This window comes from Girardinichthys multiradiatus, chromosome 12, assembly GCF_021462225.1.
Source record: "Girardinichthys multiradiatus isolate DD_20200921_A chromosome 12, DD_fGirMul_XY1, whole genome shotgun sequence".
In the NCBI taxonomy this organism is placed as follows: domain Eukaryota; kingdom Metazoa; phylum Chordata; class Actinopteri; order Cyprinodontiformes; family Goodeidae; genus Girardinichthys; species Girardinichthys multiradiatus.
This window is the reverse complement of record NC_061805.1, coordinates 5,216,083-5,238,553: the sequence shown is the minus strand read 5'-3', so window position 1 is coordinate 5,238,553 and position 22,471 is coordinate 5,216,083. Positions and strand designations below refer to the sequence as shown.

At 40.9% G+C, this 22,471-nt stretch overlaps 1 protein-coding gene across 6 annotated transcripts in view; it reads left to right on the top strand.

Annotated features, from left to right (window-relative positions):
* Positions 1-404: 404 nt before the first annotated feature.
* The window catches only part of ydjc (YdjC chitooligosaccharide deacetylase homolog), a 54,198-nt gene continuing 32,131 nt past the window's right edge, over positions 405-22,471 (top strand). For 2 of the 6 annotated variants that reach the window (XR_007040612.1, XM_047381408.1), the window contains exons 1-5: positions 405-531; positions 625-766; positions 2,425-2,601; positions 16,329-16,488; positions 18,314-18,413. Coding sequence is in view for 5 of the 6 variants with exons in the window: in XM_047381408.1 (XP_047237364.1) it covers positions 2,438-2,601; positions 16,329-16,488; positions 18,314-18,413 (424 nt within the window). In the remaining variant the exon portion in view is untranslated. Of the gene's footprint in view, positions 532-621; positions 767-2,424; positions 2,602-16,328; positions 16,489-18,313; positions 18,414-19,332; positions 21,472-22,471 lie in introns of those variants that run through there. The other 4 variants (XM_047381409.1, XM_047381410.1, XM_047381406.1 and 1 more) reach the window with 4 other exon arrangements.

Below are 22,471 nucleotides of genomic sequence, written 5' to 3'. Positions count from 1 at the left end.
TATAAGATATATATTTAGATATAGATATAAGATTTAAACATAGACTTAAAGTTTAAATAAAAATATAACATTTATATATAAATATAGAATGTAGAAATAGATTTAAGCTATAAATATAGAAAATTAGATATGGATTTAACATTAATATTTAGCAATTCCCAATAAATATGATAAAATGCACTAAATGTGAAGAAAGTGCTCTAAATAGCAGAACTGTGATAGCGAATTTTTTTATGAATTTTTACATTGGGGAATCCCATACTTTACCTGGTACATACAATTTATTTTTATAATACAATACTCTGATTCATAAAAAAAACCCAAAACAAAACCTGTCAGTAGGACTATGAACACATTACCTCAATAGACCGACATGTTACAAGTAACGTTAGCCGTACAAAGATGGCAGCTGCTTTAACGTGTTGTTATAATGAAAAGCGCTAGTCAAGGCAAAATCAAGGTGCAATCAACGTTTAATTTTATTCCTCTTTAGTCTTGTTTTTCCTGGTTTTCGGAGACCGAACAAAATCTGTAAATAATTTTTTATGGAAATATCTTGCATATTTTAAGAAAGTTCATGTTTGTGGCCAGGTTCGCTCAGGTGAGCCGTGTTTGTTTCAGCAGGTGGCGCTGATTTCCTGCAAAGCAGTGTACTCCTTCCTGGAAAAAAGCTAGTAGGAAGTAAGGCTTATTTTCCAGCTTACCATGGTGGCTTTCACAGTCTGCTGTGGACTACAGCATTAAAAACGCGGTTGGGATTCAGTTGGTAAGTTAATTTTCTACAGTCCAGTTTCAGTTCACGGCGTAAATGTTTCGTAAACAAAAAAGCTAATGTGCTGTTTCCCAGTGTGCCGCCTTTCGTGTTTCAGCTTTAATAATTATTTCTTCTTCTCTTCGAATTACAAACTGACAAACTCGTGTCAACAGATCTGAATGGCTTTCCAAATACCAGTCTTCCGAGAAACGTTGCGTGTGGATGTCTCGTCTACGTATTGAAGACATTTTTCTACTTATGTATGTCATATAAAGAGATATTGCGCAAAAACAACTGTATTGCCAAACCAGAGTTCTGCTATACATTTGAACAGAAATAAGTTAACATAGGACAGGTCAGTAAGCATAATGTTGGTTCAAGTATTTCTTTACAACGACGTGTAAAAGCGTACAGGTGAAATAATTCAATTCAAATTCAATTCAGAAATACTTTATTCATCCCAAAGGGAAATTAAATGTTGTTGTAGCTCATATTATGCTGGTTTTCAATAACCTCAATTAAAGCCTTTCATCTGTTGTAGGAAGTTATAACAAGGTACTTAACGCCCAGGAGAGCAGAGGCGCTCCCAGACATTTTTCACAGGGGTGCCACATGGTGCCATTGAAAGTCTCGGAGTGGCATATATCAAAATCGAAACCAATGACTTACTTTGAAAAATGCTGTGATCTTGTTTTATTACTATAAAATAGGCACTTTTAAAATTTCATAACTTTCATAGCAGCCCTTGATATCAAAAGATCTCAAACAGAGGGGTTACAGATGTTTATTTGTCCTCTTCAGAGCATCCAGGATAATTCTTGCTTCTCCAGATCACTTTCCAACACTGTGAAAACTTCAAAATAAACCTAAATAGATGCTCATACAGTGTTTTAATAAACAAGGTTCTAAACATAACTGATTGCATTAACATTATCACACATTCTGTCATAAAATGCAAAATAAAAGCAAATAAATCAGGTAATGTGCGTCACAGTTACATTCAGTCATAAAACCACACACTTCCATATAGAATAACATGCAAAGTTCCTCACAAGTAAAATTAAGAACAATATAAATCTACAACATGACATACCTCGCTTCTCTCTCACAGGTGAAACGCAGCTAGCTGGAGTCAGCTTGACGTCATCAGACTTTCATCAGACAGAAAAAGCTAAAGAAATTACTTCAATTTAAAAGCTCAATCTGAACCGGCTGCAGCCCTCTGCAGTGCATGACAAACATTGCCTTATACAGATTAGCGGGCTCACCGTTGTCATTGTGTTATACATTACCTTGTCGACAGCTCAAACGCCGATAATTTAGAGACAGAACAATAAAACTATAAACAAGTAAATTAAAACATATAAACTATACATATAAACTGGGCAAACTGCAACCATCCGTAGATGCTGTATTCACTGGTAATCAGATAAGGCAAGTGCATTCTGGTGAACAACTCAGCTTCAGTCATTAAACCAACAACTCCCTGCAGGAGAAAATATCGGGAGTAGTTATTTGCTGCATGACTGTATTAATTATTATTAATACATTTTGACCTGTCATAAGGGGGGCAGAAAACACGGCCTAGAGGTTGAGACATGCCTAAACAACTTTTTACTCATGGTCACTTGAATGTTACACTTAATCTCTGTACTGTGTGTCCACTGCAGAAACTTCTAAGAAATGTCACTGCCAAGATTGTTGATGGTGGTCACAGGAGATGATTTTGGCTACTGCCCGAGAAGGAACCAGGGGATTGTGGATTGCTTTTTGGCTGGAGGCATTTCCAATGTATCCCTGCTTGTTAATGCCTCGGCTGCTGAAGAGGCAGCCGGTCTGGCTGGCAGGTAGTGTCATATTCTCTTCATTTTTTAATCCTAAAACAGTAGTGGTTAAACAAAACTTTTAAAGATACAATTGTTGGAATTATGAGGTCACCTCACAGAAAAAAAATATTTTACTCATTTAAACTTTTTAGACCAATACAGTTTTTAAATTTACTAGAAAATGTGACAAAACATAATTAGATTTGATTTACTGGGACTAATTTGACGGAGTACAACGGAACAAGTCCAATTTTCTGTTCTGTTCCAGTCTGTCTGGCTCCATCCGGGTCAAGATCCATAATTTCAATCTTAGCAAACAGGAAAGAGAATGCCAACAACACCCGGCTTGTCAAAGTTAAATAGAGTAAATGGGAATCGTTAATTACATATTAAATACATTTTTTTTTATATTCACAATAAGGTTAACTGTTTTATTTAAATATTGGATGCAAACCATTGTTTTTGCACCAAATAAGGAAGCAGGTTTGCCATTTACACATTCAATTTGAAACGTAGTAATCCTCACGGATGTAGAAGACGTTGCTTTTCACGGACTGACGGAGACGGTATGGAATGGTACGGACACGTACGAGAGCGGAGGATGTGGAATCTGGGGGTAACTCTTTAATCCAGTCTCAATGAGAAACAGACTGAATGTCCCAACAAAAAAAAAGTTGCATATGATCTAATATTTTGTTGGACCCCCTATAGTTTTGATAAGGTCACACATTTGTTGTGACATTGTTTCGATAAGCTTCTCCAATGTCATAACACTTATTAGTAGTCACAGAGTTGGTTTAATTTTTAGCCAAGAGATGATAGATTCAGACTGCTGCTCAAATTCTAATTTAACATCTGGGTCTGAATGATTGGATGAAGCACTGCATGAAAGCAAAGCCACAACATTCAGGTTTCCACTTAATCGAGGTAGAAATTGCTGTACATCATCATAATCCAAATTTACTTTATTTCTGGATTCAGTCATTAAACTAAATTTATTGAAACTGAAAAACTTTGCTTCTTATCTCAAACATTAGTATTTGATGCAAAAATGCGATTAAGATTCATTATTTAAACAGCCTTTAATTAATTAGATTTTTAAAAATTATATTACATCCACCACTAGTTTAAACATTAAGACTAACATTAATACATCCTTAATACCCATCTGTGGTTTAGTCTTATTATTGTTATGACCTGAAAACAGCAGCTTGATGTAGTTTTATTTTTTTTTTTTACCAATTCTTTGTCTATTAAATCTTTCAAATGGGTACAAAGTACAAACAGTCAATCAAATAGTACTATGTACAAGAACAGTATAATATACAGATGTGCAAGATGTCATATAATGAAGAGTTTGACTTCTCATCTTTTCACTTTTTTTTTTTTACTTTTTACCTCTCAAAATCTCCCCTCTCCTAGCCAGTCAGGGGAAATTGTTTATTAAGTGCGGTTTAAAATCGAGATCTTCCAATCTGAGTTAACAAGTGCTCCCACAAACTTTTCATATACTTCTAGGTGTCTATTATCATGTGGATCAGCTTTTCATATGAAACAGTCTCTTGATAGAGCTGTATATAATTCAGTATAAGTGGGATAATTGGGATAAGTGGGACAATTTTTAGCCACTGAGCTTTTTGTTTCTATTTTATCGTTATGGTCCAAATAGTTAAGAAGATCCAATGTGATGTCAATACCAAATTATAGTTTAAAGTGCTATTTATTTTTCCCATGATACTATGACAATAAGAGATTTGGCTCAGGCAGGTGAGAAACATATGAAGCATTAGGGCATAGGGCAGCATGATATTAGGGAAACCTCTGATGTGCGATAACAGTGCCTAGACGATATGACTTGATATAATGTGTGTGTGTGTATATATCAGAATCAGAATCAGCTTTATTGCCAAGTTTGTACATACAAACAAGGAATTTGACTCCGGTACACTTTGCTCTTTGGTTTTGTTTTGTATTACAGAATATACATATTTACAATGTACAATATACACATGTATAATAAAAAGGTGCATTTGCAACAACTGTATGCTGTTGTTTTGTACTCTATTGAATGTTCAACAGAGAAACAGCCTGGGGGAAGAAACTATCTCTGTGGCGGCTGGTTTTAGCGAACAGTGCTCTGTAACAGCGGCCTGAAGGTAAAGCTCTGAACAGTTTATGTGCAGCGTGTGTGGGGTCTGCAGAGATTTTAGCAGCTCTTTTCCTGACCCTAGACCTGTATAAGTCCTGGATGGAGGGAAGGTCAGCCCTGATTATTCTCTCTGCAGTCCTGATTATTCGTTGCAGTCTGGACCTGTCCTGTTTTGTGGATGAGCCAAACCACACTGAGATGGATGAAGACAGGACAGATTGAATGATGGCAGTGTAGAAGATGACCAGCAGCTCCTGTGGAAGGTTGAACTTCTTGAGTTGCCTCAGGAAGTACAGTCTCTGCTGGGCCTTCTTTCGAACAGTGTCTGTGTGAGGACCATCTCAGGTCCTCAGAGATGGTGGTTCCTAAGAACCTGAAGTGGTCCATGGCCGATACAGTGTTGTTGAGGATGGTGAGGGGGGTGTATGGGGGTGGTGCTCTCCGAACGTCCACCACCATTTCCACAGTCTTGAGTGGGTTGAGTTCAAGGTAGTTCTGACTGCACCAGTGTACCAGCCGATCCGCCTCCTGTCTGTATGCAGACTCATCACTGTCCTGGATCAGTCCAATGACAGTGGTGTCATCTGCAAACTTAAGGTGTTTCACAGACGAGTCCGGTGAGGTGCAGTTATTTGTGTACAGGGAGAAGAGGAGTGGGGATAAAACACACCCCTGGGGGGCACCAGTACTTATTGATCTGGTTCGGGAGAAGATGCTCCCCAGTCTCACCTGCTGCTGTCGGTCCGTCTGGAAGCTGTTGATCCACTGACAAGTGGAGGCTGGGACGTTGAGCTGGGTGAGCTTCTGGTGGAGGATGTCTGGTATGATAGTGTTGAAGGCCGAGCTGAAGTCTACAAACAGGATCCTGGCGTACGTCCCTGGACGGTCGAGGTGTTGCAGGATGAAGTGTAGACCTAAGTTAACAGCGTCATCTGCCGACCTGTTTGCTCGGTAAGCAAATTGCAGGGGGTCCAGCAGGGGGCCTGTGATGTCTTTCAGGTGCTTCAGCACCAGCCGCTCAATGGATTTCATGACCACAGACGTCAGGGCTACAGGCCTGTAGTCATTTAATCCTAGGATGGTGGGTTTCTTGGGCACCGGGATGATTGTGGATTGTTTGAGGCAGGAGGGGACCTCACACTTCTCCAGTGATTTGTTGAAGATCCTTGTGAAGATCGGAGCGAGTTGATTTGCACAGGCTTTCAGGCATGATGGGGAGACGTTATCAGGTCCTCCAGCTTTCTTTGTTTTCATGCGCTGAAAGAGCCTATTTACATCTTCCTCGGAGATCTTTAGTGCAGGCAGAGGATCTGAAGGTAGGGGGTTGGTAGCTTTGTGGGAAGAACTTGTTCCTGAATGGGATGTAGAGGAGATGATTTGAGGTGTGAATGTCTTCTTGTCATGTCTGCAGTAGAGGCCATTCAGACGGTTGGCCAGGAGACGACTCTGTTCAGGATGGGTGGGGGGGCTCCTGTATGCAGACAGGTTTCTCAGACCAGTCCATACAGCTGAAGTGACACCAGTAGAAAGGCTGTTCTTAAGCTTCTCACTGTAGCTTCTCTTGGCTGCTTTGATCTCCTTTGTTAGTCTGTTCCTGGCCTGCTTGTACCGCACCCAATCTCCACTGCTGTGAGCTTCTTCCCCAGAGCAGCCCTGATATGCATGATATGAGTCCTTTAAAGCTGTGTAACAATTGTCCAGTGTGTTTTTGTCGCTGGTGGGACACTTAATATGCTGTCTGTATTTGGGGAGTTCATTGGAGAGGTTTGCTCTGTTAAAATCTCCCAGTATTATGATGAAAGAGTCCGTGTATTTTTTCTCCACATCTGTAATCAGCTCAGCAAGATGTTTTTCCGCGGCAGAAGTGCAGCCATGCTGTGGAAAATATGAGCAAATTATTATAAACGAGGAAAACTCTCTCGGTGAATAAAATGATTTACAGATTATGGAAAATGACTCCAGATCAGGACTACATGTTTTTTCCAGCACTTTTACGTCTCTGCACCAACCTTCATTTATATAGAAGCAGATTCCGCCTCCTCGCCTCTTCCCCGATAGCTCCGCGCTGCGATCCGCTGAGCAGCTGGAAGTCCGGCAACAGCAGTGCGCGGTCCGGGATGTTTTCACTCAGCCATGTCTCGGTGAAGCAGAGAACCGCTGAGGTCCATGTTTTTACCAGTGAGAAGAAGCAGCTCGTCCATCTTGTTGTTTAGAGAGCGGACATTTGCCAGGTGGACTGAAGGCAGTGCTGTGCGAAGTCCTCTTTTGTGGAGCTTTACCAGCGCGCCAGCACGCTTTCCCCTCCGCCGCGTTCGGCGCAGTATCCTGTATAGTGCCGCAGCTCCGCTTGCCAGGAGCTCAGTGAACCTCGGATCAATGAAAGATGGTGAAAAAATCCCAAGAGAGGACTCTCTGATGTTGAAAAGTTCCTCTCTACTGAATGAGACCATAGGATTGTGGCCCGACACCACAGTACTGTGGCTCGAAAAACATAAAAACACACAAAATACAAAAACAAAGAGAGAGCAAAGCTCCGAGGCTGCGCCGACGATGGCGCCTTGATATATATATATATATATATATATATATATATATATACACACAGGGGTTGGACAATGAAACAAACACCTGGTTTTAGACCACAGTAATTTATAAGTATGGTGTAGGGCCTCCTTTTGCAGCCAAAACAGTGTCAATTCGTCTTGGGAATGACATATACAAGTCCTGCACAGTGGTCAGAGGGATTTTAAGCTATTGTTCTTGCGGGATAGTGGCCAGGTCACTACGTGATACTGGTGGAGGAAAACGTTTCCTGACTCGCTCCTCCAAAATACCCCAAAGTGGCTCAATAATATTTAGATCTGGTGACTGTGCAGGCCATTCAAATTCAAAAACACTTTATTAATCTCAAAGGGAAATTAAATGTTGTTATAGCTCATATTATGAAGGTTTTCTCAAAGAGCCGTTGTAGATGCTGATGGCTGTGGGCAGGAAGGATCTCCTGTAGCGCTCCGTCTTACAGCAGATCTGAAGAAGCCTCTGACTGAAGACACTCTGTTGTTGTAGGACAATCTCATGAAGAGGATGATCAGGGTTCTCCATAATGTTCTTCATTTCATGGGAGATGTTCAACTTCGCTTTCATGTTCATCAAACCAATCTTTCACCAGTCTTGCTGTGTGTATTGGTGTATTGTCATCCTGATACACGGCACCGCCTTCAGGATACAATGTTTGAACCATTGGATGCACATGGTCCTCAAGAAAGGTTCGGTAGTCCTTGGCAGTGACGCGCCCATCTAGCACACGTATTGGGCCAAGGGAATGCCATATTGACCCTGTGGAGCTCCCGACAGACAGTTCTGGTGGAAACAGGAGAGTTGAGGTGCACATTTAATTCTGCCGTGATTTGGGCAGCCGTGGTTTTATGTTTTTTGGATACAATCCGGGTTAGCACCCGAACATTCCTTTCAGACAGCTTCCTCTTGCGTCCACAGTTAATCTTGTTGGATGTGGTTCATCCTTCTTGGATTTAGACACGTAGACGATCAAGACGATCTGCTGCAGTTCAAACCGAGCATCACAATGGGGAAGAAAGTAATAAAGTATTTTTGAATAGAATTGAAAGGTGATTTGAGTGACTTTGAACGTGGCATGGCTGTTGGTGCCAGACGGGCTGGTCTGAGTAAGGTCAGAATTTGGCGTCAACAACATGAAAGCATGGATCTATCCTGCCTTGTATTAACAGTTCAGGCTGGTGGTGGTGGTGTAATGGTGTGGGGATATTTTCTTGGTACACTTTGGGCCCCTTAGTACCAGATGAGCATCGTGTCAACGCCACAGCCTACCTGAGTATTGTTGCTGACCATGTCCATCCCTTTATGACACAGTGTACCCATCTTCTGATGGTTACTTCCAGCAGGATAACACGCCATGTCATAAAGCACGAATCATCTCAGAGTGGTTTCTTGAACATGACAATGAATTCACTGTACTCAAATGGCCTCCACAGTCACCAGATCTCAATCCAATTGAGCACCTTTGGGATGTGATGATATGGGATGGATATATATGTATGTGTGTGTGTGTGTTCCTGATGAGACGGCGGATGTTCTGAGGCATCTCTTCCCAGACCTGGATTTGAGCCTCAGTTAGCTCCAGAACAGTCTGTGGTGTGATGTGGCGTTGGTGCATTGATCAAAACATGATGTCCCAGATGTGCTCAATTGGATTCAGGTCTGGGGAACGGGCAGGCCAGTCCATACATCATGCAGGAACTGCTGACACATTTCAGGAACATTAGGCCTAGCATAGTCATGCATAAGAAGGAACCCAGGGCCAACTGCACCAGCATATGGTCTCACGATGGGTCTGAGGATCTCGTCCCGGTACCTTATGGCAGTCAGGGGACCTCTGGCTAGCACATGGAGGGCTGTGCGAAATTCCAAAGAAATGCAACCCCATACCATACCATAACTGACCCACCACTAAACCGGTCATGCTGAAGGATGTTGTGGGCAGCATAACATTCTCCACGGTGTCTCCAGACATTGTCACGTCTGTCACATGTGCTCAGTGTGAACCGTGAAGAGCACAGGGCGTCAATAGCGAATCCGCCAATTTTGGTGTTCCCTACCAAACGCCAATCGTCTTGCACGGTATTGGGTTGTAATCATAGGCCCTATATGTGGACGTTGGGCCCTCATACCACCTTCATGGAGTCTGTTTCTGACAGTTTGAGTAAAAACATGCACATTAGTGGCCTGATGGAGGTCATTTTGTAGAGCCCTGGCTGTGGACCTGCTGTTCCTCCTTGCACAAAGGTAGTGTTCCTGCTGCTGGGTTGTAGCCCTCCTATGGCCCCCTCCATGTCTCCTGGTGTACTGGTCTGTCTCCTGGTACCTATTCTATTCTCTGGACACTGTGCTGAGAGACACAGCAAATCTTCTTACCACTGCTCGCATTGATGTCTTGGATTAGCTGCACTACACGAGCAAATAACAGCGACTAGTTAGTGCCTCAAACAAAAGAAAACGTTGTCCAAAATAATTTCTTCCAAGCCCGGATTCAGGAATATACCCAGGTATCTAAGATTTGTTGGCACCCATGGAAATTTCAAATTTTGAATATGGCTCTTGTAGCAAAACTTAGACAGAGCCATTATTTCACATTTTTAACCAGTTGATCTTGTATCTAGATAGACCAGAGAATATGTTAACCAAATCCCACAAAGGAGGTAATGACTTATCAGGATACAACAATAAAAGCAGTATCTCATCTGCAGAAATCTGTGTTTTGTTATCCAAGCGACCCATTGTTATACAATGGCAGATCTTTTAGCAGATCAGCCAGAGCAGATGCCACATTAATTTTCTTCCGTTACATGTGCATTTAACATCAAATAAATTTTTTATGCTTAATTTTACTTAATTGTTAGATATCCTAAACATTTATATTTGTTTTTCTCCATCCTCATTAAAAGTGTCAATGCCATGGCATAAAATGTTAATTACCTACTTAAAAATCACACAATGTGATTTTCTGGATTTTTGTCTTAGATTCCGTCACTCACAGTTGAATAGTATCACTGATAAAAATTAAAGACTTCTACATGCTTTACAAGTGGGAAAACCTGCAACATTGGCAGTGTATCAAATACTTGTTCTCTCTGCTGTATGTAGTCCACATTTTTTCAAAAATATAGTTTATCAACAAGTTTGCAAATAATCACCTCAAGAACTGCAACCTCTGCAGTCACTTTGGCATAGACGTCCAGTTGCTCCGCGCTAGTGAGCAAACGCAGGGCTTTGAACCTGGAATCCAGTGTAAACGCAATGAGAAGAATGTTCTTAGTCTGCACACTCCTCCAGCGCATGGCTTGCAATGGGACTACGGTGGAAAAACCCAGTGATTCGCCTTATACTCCCAATAGGTTGTGATACAGAGTAAAGTTTCAATGCTCGCTGAGCAGCCAGGTTTAATGTGTGCACAAAATGTGATATACGTTAAATTATCAAGTTGCACAGCGCCAGCATATTTGCAGCATTATCATTAACCATCGCCATATCTGTTATTGTGCCTGAATTTGAATTGCTCAGACTGGATCTGTATTTGTGTAATTTAAAATTAAATGCATTGGTTTGAAAATGAATTTCACTTAACTGAAACTGAATATAATGATTTAAAACTGAATTTGTTTGCTTTGAAAATTGCTTTGCTTGTATGGAAAATTCAGTTTGACTACTTTCACTTTCAAGTCTGAAATTCAATTTCAGTTCCAAAATTCAGGTTTTTTTTTTTGTGTGACACATCTGGGTCCTTGAAGCCACAGATGAATCAAACACAGATTTAGTGATTCATGGATCTCATTCACTATTGCTGTGTCCAGATTCAGGACTGCATTCTTTGAAGGACGCATTTGGAGGCCGATAACGTCCTGGATGAGGCGACGAATGCTGTCCAATCTCCAAGGTTCCAACAAATGCGTCCTTCTTTTCCCCAGATTTGAAAGATGGGTCCGGTGTATCCTCCGTGTCCCACCCTATCCCATGATTCACTGCGGGTCGAAGTAGATTGTTCAAACAGAAGTAGCAAAGGCCGGAGGAGAGAGAAAAGTTGTGAATAAAATTGGATATATTGCGCATTCTGTGAGACAACTGAACTTTTACAATGTTTTTAGACGAGAATGTAGTTGTGTAAATCTAAAATATCTAATCAGTTTATAAAGATATCGCTTAATTGCACAAATGCGCCGACATAATCGTCTGCTGCCCCAGCAGCCGCTCGCCTCGCCAGCTGTCAGCTCACCGGGTGGTTGAGGTGCGCTAAACCCCGAGAGAACAGCTGACTCCCGGCACATTGTTTTCAAAATCCTGCTGGGTTTCCCCAATGGGTGGAAGTTAAACAGATATAATTCAGTGAGATGAAATGTAGTATTAATGTTTGGTTTATTTGTAATAATAATAATAATAAATATTATTATTATGCTCTGCAAATAAACTGATTTAAACTTTGTTCCTAAAGCTAATATATTAGTGTATAAGTTGTTGAAAGCTTTACAAATAAATTGAACAAATGGTTGTCATCAATGTATTTTATCTGGTGTTAGATTTTTATATCTATGAACACAAAAAATATTTTCAACATCTTAAATGGCTGAATAATGAACAAGATCATAAAACAAAAACATTTTAAAACAAAACAGCATTATAAGCCATCAGCAATATGTAAAAGGGTAAATAAAAACCGTGTAGTTATTTACAGCAGAGACAGCGTTATTAACTTTCAGGCTCCATTTGTTCGGCTTCACAGCTCTGCGCTTCACGCTAACAAGGTTGCTAGGCAATAGACGTTACGCTGAGATAAGGGCGGGAAATGCTGACCGATGTAACACCTGTAATACTGTGGCTCAGTTGTATCCACTGTGATTCTAAAGCCTTCATTCTCCACAACGCTGTAGAGGTGAATATCTTTCGAAATGAAACATGCAACAGATTTACTTATCCGCTTTGCCCTTTCAGAGTTGGCTGGACGTTTAGTGAAGTGATGGAGTGTGCGTTGGTCAGTAGTTGGTAGCACCCGCTGCTCCACTTCTTTTAGCTCTGGGTGATGGTGTAAAATATGGGGATTTGAAGTGTTCCCGAAGTACTTGATTTCCATTTAACATGTTTTTCACACTGCATGTGTCATGTCAAGCCCGTTCTTGCCCATGAAATGGTAAAATCTAAAGTGCGCCCAAACATTTGCCTTCAGTGAAGATTGGGCTGGCTGTAGTTCTTTTCCCTTCTCAGAATTACTAGGTTACTAACTGAATCTACTTAGGTAATGATTTTGGCATGCGGCGCCAAGCCGCTCCTGGCTAGAACAAGGCATTACGGAAGCCGTTGCCTCACAAACCGCATGTGCAGCTCAAAAATGAGACGTGGCTTTTTAAATATCAATTCTTGAAAATTTTGTATCGATTCAGAATCTTAATAAAATAAGAATTGCGATTCGGACGTGAAGGGATTTTTCCCAACACCCCTACTTTCCAGAGAGATAATTCATTTAATTGGGATAAATGGGATAAATATTTACCCACTAAATATCTATCAGTTCATCCTCTAACTTTCTCAGAATCCCCTCTAAATTTCATGTTCGTTTGTTCATGTCTTAATTAATGAATCATAATCATTGTGATTACTAATAGTTTAATTATAGATTCTTCTAGTGACTTGATGGAACATAATCATTGAATTTACAACTGAAATGTTACTCTGATTCTGAGAACAAATGTATTTCTCCATTATTGAGCTTTAAAAAGTAATTTTCTTTTATAGATTTGAGACTGATAACATTAATATTTTAATTTAATGAAAATGGTCCACCATCCCAGCTTCACTAAAATATAATTACCAAAAAGCCATTTATCACACACCATGCCAGTTTGTTGTCTGTTCCTAACCATGGTGTTCATTAGAATGAATAAATTTTGGTGGAACACTTCACCGAAAGGCAGATAGACACCAGGGAAGCAAAAAGAGCAGCATCCCCAAAGCCAAACAGACACAGGTAGAGACTTAAGGCATTGTACATCTGACCTAGCACTGCAGCTATGGCTCCCAGTGCAGAACAAACCCGGTTGTCCAAGTGACGAGGCACCCTCACAAACCCCGGGTGACAAAGTTTTAGCTGGTGGCCAGGTCCCTAACCACTAAATGTAGTTCATGCTCAGGGACTGTCCCTGACTGCCATGCAATGTTGAAGAGGCATGCCAACCATGACAGCCCCACTACATCCAGAGACTTGAGGTACTCTGGGTGGATCTCATCCACCCCCTAAAGCTTTACCACCACGGAGGTTTTTGACTACCTCTGTGACTTCAGCCTGGATGATGAACGAGTCTGACTCAGAGTTCCCAGTCTCTGCTTCCACCAGGCAAGGCGTGACGGCAGGATTGAAGAGATCCATAAAATACTTCTTCCACCGCCCGATAATATTCCCCGTCAAGGTCAGCAGCTCCCCACCCCCACTGTAAACACTGTTGGCGAAGCACTGCTTCTCCCCCCTGAGGCGACAGATGTTTGCCAGAATCGCGTCTAGCCCAACCGGTAGTCCTTCTCCATGGTCTCACCGAAGTCCTCCCAGGCCCGAGGTTTTGCCTCTCTCAGGCCTGGGTCCAGGGTGGGGCCCTGGCTCTGCCATACCAGGCGATGTCATGTTATTGTGCTAGTCCTAATGAAGGCTTCTGAACTTCTCTTTGTCTGACCCGTCACCCAAAGCCTTTTTTGCCATGGGGGACCCTACCAGGAGCATTTAAGCCCCGGACACCATACCTTCTAGGATTATTCGAGCACTCAAACTTCTCCACCACATTAAGGTGCCGGTTCAAGGAGGGGCTGTTCGTCACCATGTTCTAAAATTTGCAGCATCTATTGTAAAAGTTTAAGATTTATTTTATAAAGTTTCTTTAGACCATTTTAGGTTCCTCAAAGTAAAACTAACCTCCTCATTAAGCTAGTTCTGCTGGGTGGGTATGCTAGTTTTTAATCTTTGCCACTAGTGTTGATGTCTTACCTGCTCCCTTAGAAACAAATATTAATTTACAGCCCTTTGCTGCATCGGAAGCCAGTACGTCCTTATTTTTATCCTCTCCATCTCCTCCTGCATTCCTCTTTGGCTGTCTCTGTGTGTCTCTGCGCTGCTGTGACAGTGCCTCAGAAAAAGAAAGGAAGTGGCGAGGAGGTGCCTGTCTTCAGTCTGAGAGCTTCAAATAGGCAGATGCCCAAGTGAACAGCATGAACAGCTTGGATTGTTTATTTTAAAAATTAAGCTCGACCCAAACCAAGCCTTTGGTCCTGCCCCTCTGCGATAGTTGAGCGGGCCAGGCCTGCGGTCAGGCCACTGGGAAATGTCTCGGTGCTCCCGATGGTCAGTAAGCCCCTGGACCTAGGTGACAAAAGTCACACAAACCCTCTTTTAATATCAGTTTAGAAATTCTGGCATCAAGGACAGAAATTAACAAACAGTGATACAATAACCACAACTATGCAGCTTAAGCTGTAAAAGTTCATTTGACAGCATGACAATCTCTATATCACTGTAGGTATACTTGTCACCACTATAATGCACAGTTTCCACATTACTTATAGATTTATGTTTAGGAAAGTACATATTTTTATGAATCATAACATCAACAATTTTAATTTGAGCCATATTTTATAAACAACAAGTAAGAAATAAGGGTGCTACAACTGTTTTTGTGACAGATGCATGCTCATCCTGCATTGGAACAGCATGGTTTTGTTCACATTATTCAATACATAGCAATGGCACCTACATGCGCACATCACTATCTAATAGGCAATGTCCAATCCAGTTATCAAATGATAATTTAAAATCCTGGTTAGATTTATTTAGTAATCCAACCAGGCTGTCAGAAATGTAGTGATATTGTTGCTTTTGTAGAAGCTGTGCTGCTTAATTATAGAACTGATCAATTTAATACTGGGGATACTAATTTCACTGCAAAGTGTTGGTTAAATGTCTATCTATAAATTGTGTGTTTTTAAATCTCATATATATGTATTGTAATCTATAAGTTAGTTTTTTTTGTATTAGGTTTGGAAGTTCCAAGCCACCTAGACCTTTGCTTTTTGTGAAGTTTTTAAACTTATGTGTGGGATTTGACTTGTCCACACAAAATGTTTGCTATGCTAAAATTTAAGTGTTTGAATCATGCCTGGGGTCATTTTACTGGGGTCAGAGAGAAGATAGAGTGCCAGTAACTGTAAAAAGCGCATATGCTAGCCTTGGAGTTGTTTTGTACATTTCCACAGTCATTTCAGTTTTGATGCATCTGGACCTTTTTGTGGAAAAGGGTGTAGACTGTCAGGTTTGCCTCTCTCTCTGCAGATACATAATGTCATGGACAAAGCCTGTACCTTTTCACGTTAGTTTCATAGTCTCCTTTTGCGGTCAGTTTCTGACGGAGTTGCTGTGTTGGTCAGCCGTCACCCTCAAGGTAGGAGCTCAATCTAGGTTGGATCTGTCATACAAATCTGCAGCTTTGTCTACAAAGTACTTATTTTACAGCAACCACTTCAATATACTATTGACTGACAGCGTCACAGTTGTGTTCTTATTTGAAACTTTAAAAATGTCCTTACCACAAATAGTGATCAGAGCAAATCCGTGCCATATTTGATGGCTTGTGTTTCCTCTAGATATTAGCCAGTCACATCCGTCAACGCAAAGTTTTCTCACCTTCACTTTTTTTGATTCTCATATGTAATGAAAACTTATCTTTACTGTTTTTCGCCTTTGTTTTTACACCATTGAACCCAACAATTTACAACCGTCGTGGTTATCTTACGTGCGACCAATGAAGTTGAAAGCTGCTTCCAAGATTTATTTTACTATCACAATGGCGGCAGAGCACTCGGATGTAGAATGTGTGACGTCATGTGGGAACTATCTATAACAATTCACTTTCTCAGAAAATTTGAAGATTACACAAGACCATTAAAATATTAAGGAAAAATTAAGGAACATGCACAGTTTTGGTCATTGTCGCATGAATAACTTTTTTTCTCATTTTTTTAATTTGATCTTTTAAATTAGACACAAAATCCCAATTGGCCTCCATGCCAATTTGTCTGAGGGCACTCCTGTGTGTCAGAACCTCCAGCAGATTTCCACACTCATTAACCCTCAAGGCTTCTTCCATGGAAAGATGGGTTTTCGTCAAGCCTTGGAGAGAGGCCAGCTCAGCATGATCCAGGTACACATGAAAAACCACTAATTTTTGTTTGTTATTATTTGACATTTTATCTGTTTTTATTTTATTTTTTTTATTTTGTTACACTTTGTTACATTTGCTCTGATAAAATCTGACAATCCTCTAGCACTGAGTGCTAGAGGATTGTCAGATTTTAAACGATCAAAGTCGCGGGAAGTACAGGCTGCTTTGTCCCTTCCCGAAAGCTGCTTGGTGTTGCTAGTCTAGTACAGCTTGTTGTCCTGCTATAGCCCAAGATACTTGTATCTATAACCTGCACCTCCTCTCCCTCACTGAACTGGTTGTGGCTTGGTTTGGATTTCATGAAATCTATAAGTATCTCTTTAGTCTTGTGTTGAGATATAGGTTATTTGTGTGGCACCAGACAACAGAATTCTTCACCAGACTCCAATATTCATTCTTTTGGTCGTCCCTGATACAACCACGATGGGTGTGTTGTCTGCAAACTTTTGAATGTGGTACGATTCAGAGTTGTAGCAGAAGTCTGAGGTAAAGTGTGAAGAGAAGAGGGGTCAGAACAGTCCCCTAAAGTCCTAAAGTTGTACACCCATTAAATTGGCTCTCCCAGTTCAGCCGAACAGGTCTTTAACAGCTGGGGGGACACCTTATCTGGTCCTGCTGCCTTCCTGGGGTGAAGCTTCCTTAGTTCTGCCCTGACTTGATCTGCTTGAATGCAAGGGTGAGGCTGGGAAGAGATGAATGGCTGCTTTGATGCTGAGGGTGGATGTATTGAGGGAAGAGTGAGAGAGGGTTGCAATGTGGGTGAAGTGGTTAAAGACTGGGTTAAGTCAAGTTTATTTATATAGCGCTTTTCAGCAACAAGGCACTCAAAGTGCTGTACATGAGGAAAAACATTACAATGATACAGAAAATCAAACACAGAAAAACAAATCAAATGACACTAATAATCCTTGGGAGTTTACCGGTAAGAGCTGGTTCTAATGAAATCTTTCTAATAGAGGTAATTAGATCATTAAGTCCTCTGTGGTAAGGAATTCATCCGGTGCTAGAAGAAAAATGATAATATTAATCCTTGAGGTTGCTGGTATGAGGCAGTTGTGGTCCCATCATTCAAATAAGCTGGGTCAATAGTATAAAACAGTTTTAGTTCAAACTTTTTAAATACTAATAATGTTTGGCTGTCACTGGTATGATATAGTTGTAATGCAATCCTTTTAGGAAATTAAAATTCTTTGGTCATTGGTGTAAAAACAGCTTTAGTCCAAATTTTCAAATACTAATAATATTTGGCTTTTGCTGGTTATCCTTATGTGCACAATGGCACATTTTGATAATACAAATTGGTAAATGTCATGAAAGGCTATATCATATGAGTCCTACAATGAAAATCAGCACTTTTATTTGACTAGATTCCCTTTTATGAGGTGAAAAATACATTTTGCACAACTTTGGCACGTGTTACCAAAAGTTTGCAATTAGACTTTAAAACTGTATAAAGTTGAGTAAAACTTAATTTATTTCAAGTATGTTATTTCAGGTGGAAATTGCTTCCATCTTCTGTTACAAAAAAACATTCAGAACCTTGCTCATATTGAGATGAAAAAAAATACCTCAAACACTACAAAAACTCAAAAATGATCTTTTTCTAGTTGATTCTAGTGTGTAGAACTTTTATTTATTTTGAGCCGTTTTGTATTGGAAATTTGTCACAAGTGTTTTTATACCACTCAGTCTGAATGTATTTCTATTAGCAGGAAGGTAACCCGGGTTAATTTATTACAGTGACAAAATAGGAAATGGATATCCTTTGAAGCTCTTTTCACTTTTGTTTGGCTTTTGTTCCCAGGTGGAGCTGGAGGTGAGGGCCCAAGTCAGACGTTTTGTAGAACTGACAGGTCACTTGCCTTTTCACATGGATGGACACCAGCATGTTCATGTACTGCCAGGTATTGTATAATGGTCAACACACCCCGATAAGGGTCAGTTTCTTCAAGCGTGAGCTGATCTATGTGGCCTTACAACAAATTAACCACTACTTCCAAGCAGATGAGAATAGTAAAGATCACTTATAGGGCTTGGGAATGGACGTCACGCCCGCATTGCACACTGGGATTGACGCAGCCATTTTTTTCAGTGCTAACACCGGCATTGCTAACAGAAGCTACCTTTAACACCAATGGATCGTGAGCAGAGCAAGTCACGAATTCTGTACCGCAACAAATTTAACTGTGTTTCAATCCAGTGATACCTAGAGAAAATCCGGTCAGTTAACGGGCTTGATCCGTACGAAAACAGTGAGTGGACCAGCGACTTAAATAAGCTTCCAGAAGTAACGTTACCCGATGTGTTTGGTTACCTTGTGTGTGGAGTAAGTGCTTACACATACCAGCAAATTACAAATCCATGGAAGCTCATCTGCAGTTTACCAACGGATGGGTGCAGGATCTTCAGATTTACAGAGTAAATCACTTCAACACCGTTGTTCTCACTAAGGTACGTGTAGATAACATGTGTGTCTCCCAAACGTTTCTAACCCACTACACGTTTAGTGCCAGCGCAAGGTTAACCAGTACTGTTATGTGTTTTTTCTGATGAGTAGTGTAAACAATGACAAACATTACGATTTGTGGTTGCAATATTTTGTTGATTTTTTATCCCAGACTACACTGTGTTTTGTTGATTGCATTCCATAGATGTGATTTTTAGATTTAAACCTCATACTAACTGCCAAGTTCCCATGTTGCAGACACAAATGCTTCATTTCATGTCATTATTGTATTACTTTGTTAATGTTGTTGATATTATCATCATCATTCCCATCTTTTATTGTGATAGTAGAATTAACTATACATATTATTGTCTTAGGTTTTGCACTCGCAGCGCCTGCATGAAACTCCGCTGAGACCATGGGTTATCATCAGTACTTCTGGGGAAGTGGAGTCTGCACACTGCACCTGCATGGCTTGCATCGCAAAGTCATGCACACATGTTGGCTCTTCCTGTTAAAAATTGAAGCTGCAGTTGGGATAAGGAAGACCAAAACTGTGACCGATGCTCCAGCCTACTAAATGATTCCCAGTAATGTTCACAAAGTTCATGCCGAGATTGGTCACAGGATTGACTTCTCAACTGGAGCGGCAAAGAGGAAGGCGCTTGACCAGAGCTTTCGAGGAGAGAGAGCTTTGCTTGGATTATGTACCCGGAATGGATCCAAAACACTTTGTGTACATGAACCAATGGAGTCTGACCTTTCATCATTACTCAAAGTACTGCACACTCATAGCAAGACTGTCAGTCCATATGGAATACAGGGCTACAGCCACCATTATCCAGACCCTATCAAGCCGGTGGTGGTTCCAAAGTCTTTGATTCAAAAGTATGGATGTAAACTGTCTGTTCTGCAGCAGCACAGTCAGAGCCTTACAAAACTGGTAGCTGTAACACAGAAACAGGCAGCTATGGTTGGGCTTCACACAAGACAGCAACATTGTTCCCCTTCATGGCACAAATTGAGGGCAGGCAGAATTACAGCTTCCAATGTATATGCTGTTGTGTCCACTAGTGTCGACAAACTTGCCCTATCTGTAGTTAGAAGTATTTTCTACCCCAAAAAAACAGTTGCAACAGCTTCAATAAAATGGGGATTAGACCATGAGGAAGTAGCAAGGCAAGCTTTATTCATTCTGTCTGCATCCCAACATGACAATGGAGAAATGCGGATTCATCATTAACCCCTCCTTCCCCGAAGTTGGTGCTTCTCCAGGTGGACTGATCTTCTGCTCATGTTGTGGGAATGGATGTCTTGAAATCAAATGTACTTATAAACACCGCAACAACTTTATCACACAGGCCTGTGTGGACGACACCAATTTCAGCCTTAAGCTCATTGATGGAGCGTTACAACTGAAGCAGACACACCAGTACTACAGTCACAAGTACAAATGCAGATATTTGTGAGTGGCTCAAATTTTTGCTACTTTGTAGTTTGGTCCCTTAAGGACTGTGTAGTTGTACGGATCTCACCAGATGTGACCTACTGGGAAAGACTGTTATAAAAGGCACATTACTTTTTCCTCAAGGTGTGTTAAGCTTGTTGCAGATCACTACACCTGTGCATCCTGCACTACACCGCACGCAAAGCCTTTTAGTGAGGAACAGCCTTCTTGTGCACCGACAAAGAGAACATTTTCCAAAAAAAGAAAATGTGTCTCGTTTGCAACGTGACGGAAGAACAGGATGACATGATGGCGTGTGACAATCAAAACTGTGTTATTATGTGATTCCATTTCCAGTGTGTGGGGCTCACACAGGCGCCTTCAAAGACCGAGACTTGGTTGAGTTCCACTTGCTCCGGGCTTTCTTAATATAACGGACATTTTATATGATTCAGAGATGCTGTGCAATTAATTCTTATCAAGTGTAACACGGATTTCATTTATTTACCTCATATGTTTACCTCATGCTGGAATTGTTCGGATAAGTGATGCGGCTTTTCCTGTTTTCATTTCAATGTATTGGATGTGTAGATTTTTTTAATGTGAACTGTTATTTTACGTGAACCATTTTTGCCACTACACTTTATGCATCAGGATATTTTGCAGAGTAATGCTGCAGGGACCGATGCTCCTGTGGCCTTTTGTTGTCTTTACACTGTATTGCATTCAAACGTTTTTGAACCTGTTCACCTTACACCACCAGTGCTTTGCACAGCTATGTGGATTATAATGTTTTTTTATGAATTTGTTGGTATTACTGTGGCACATTGTTTCACTTTGTGCTTGTGACTTTCTGGCACATTAATGCCACTAATGCTGCTGGATTTGATACAGCTGTGGCCTTTTGTTGAGTCTACACTTCATTGTAATGACATTTTTCTAAACAGGCTTACTTCTGACCATCTGACCTTTACACAACAATGTTGAATATATTGTTTACTGTTTTATTGAAGTGGTTCCACCACTTTCAAACCTTTGCATTTAAAATTTAATAAAGATGCGAAAGAAATTTTAAGTGGTCCATCATTTATTAACAAAAAGGCAACGTAGGTACACTGCTTTCAGATCAATACAAGGTTCTCAACTGATTTTCGAGGCACTCAGTTTTCAAAATTTCATTACAGTAATGGGACACATATTGGTCAGAGCACAAAACACTGTCACAATTTTGTCAAGTAAAACTACATCCTTGTCTTCGCTTGGAAACACTATGCTCAGTGGGATGTTACCACACAGCATGGTGTATTTGTTGCACACATGTCCAATAACCTTCTCAACATGGATCCTAAGATGTGCTATCTGTCGTGTCTCCCCAACGACTTTGGCATCCAGCTGGCAGCGTCCTCTTGTAAATGCAGGGATTCTCACTTCTGTACACATTAGTCCAACAGTCTCTGATGTCAAAACCCTGATTTGCCAAAACAATGTCTCCTGGCAGTAATTTCTGTAGGAGACCACAGTTCTCAGTCACGTTTGTCACTAGCACGTCCTCACTAACCTTCACAAATAGAAGAGATACCTCCTTGTGGTGTGATGCCAATCAGATACTTCAGTGTGTGTTTGTGCTTGTAATGTGAAACCGTTTGTGCTCTTGCTTTTAAGTTAGATGCTCTCTCAATGCTTAATTCAAAGCAGCCCAAGATAACAGCAACACGATTACCAAAAGCCTCCATAAACTGATGTGACATGGAGACATGCAAGCAATCTCTATCTGGCCAGTGCACCAACGGGCTGAGATGTCCTAACATGACATCAATTGTACTTGTAAACGTGGTGGACACTGTTTATCGGTCGATGCAGAACCGGTGTGCAATGTGCTGGATGGGAAGATTTTCATTTTCTTCTTTTTTGACAACCTCTGAACTGGTTTCAGTGCCATCCTCCACAACATTCTGTACTGATTCATCCATGTCAGCAATCGGAACGGTTACCTCCATGGAAGCTGTAGTGGCAGAGATTTCCTCTCTGGTCGTTGTCTGTCTCTTTGTCCGACGTTCATATCGCGCTGG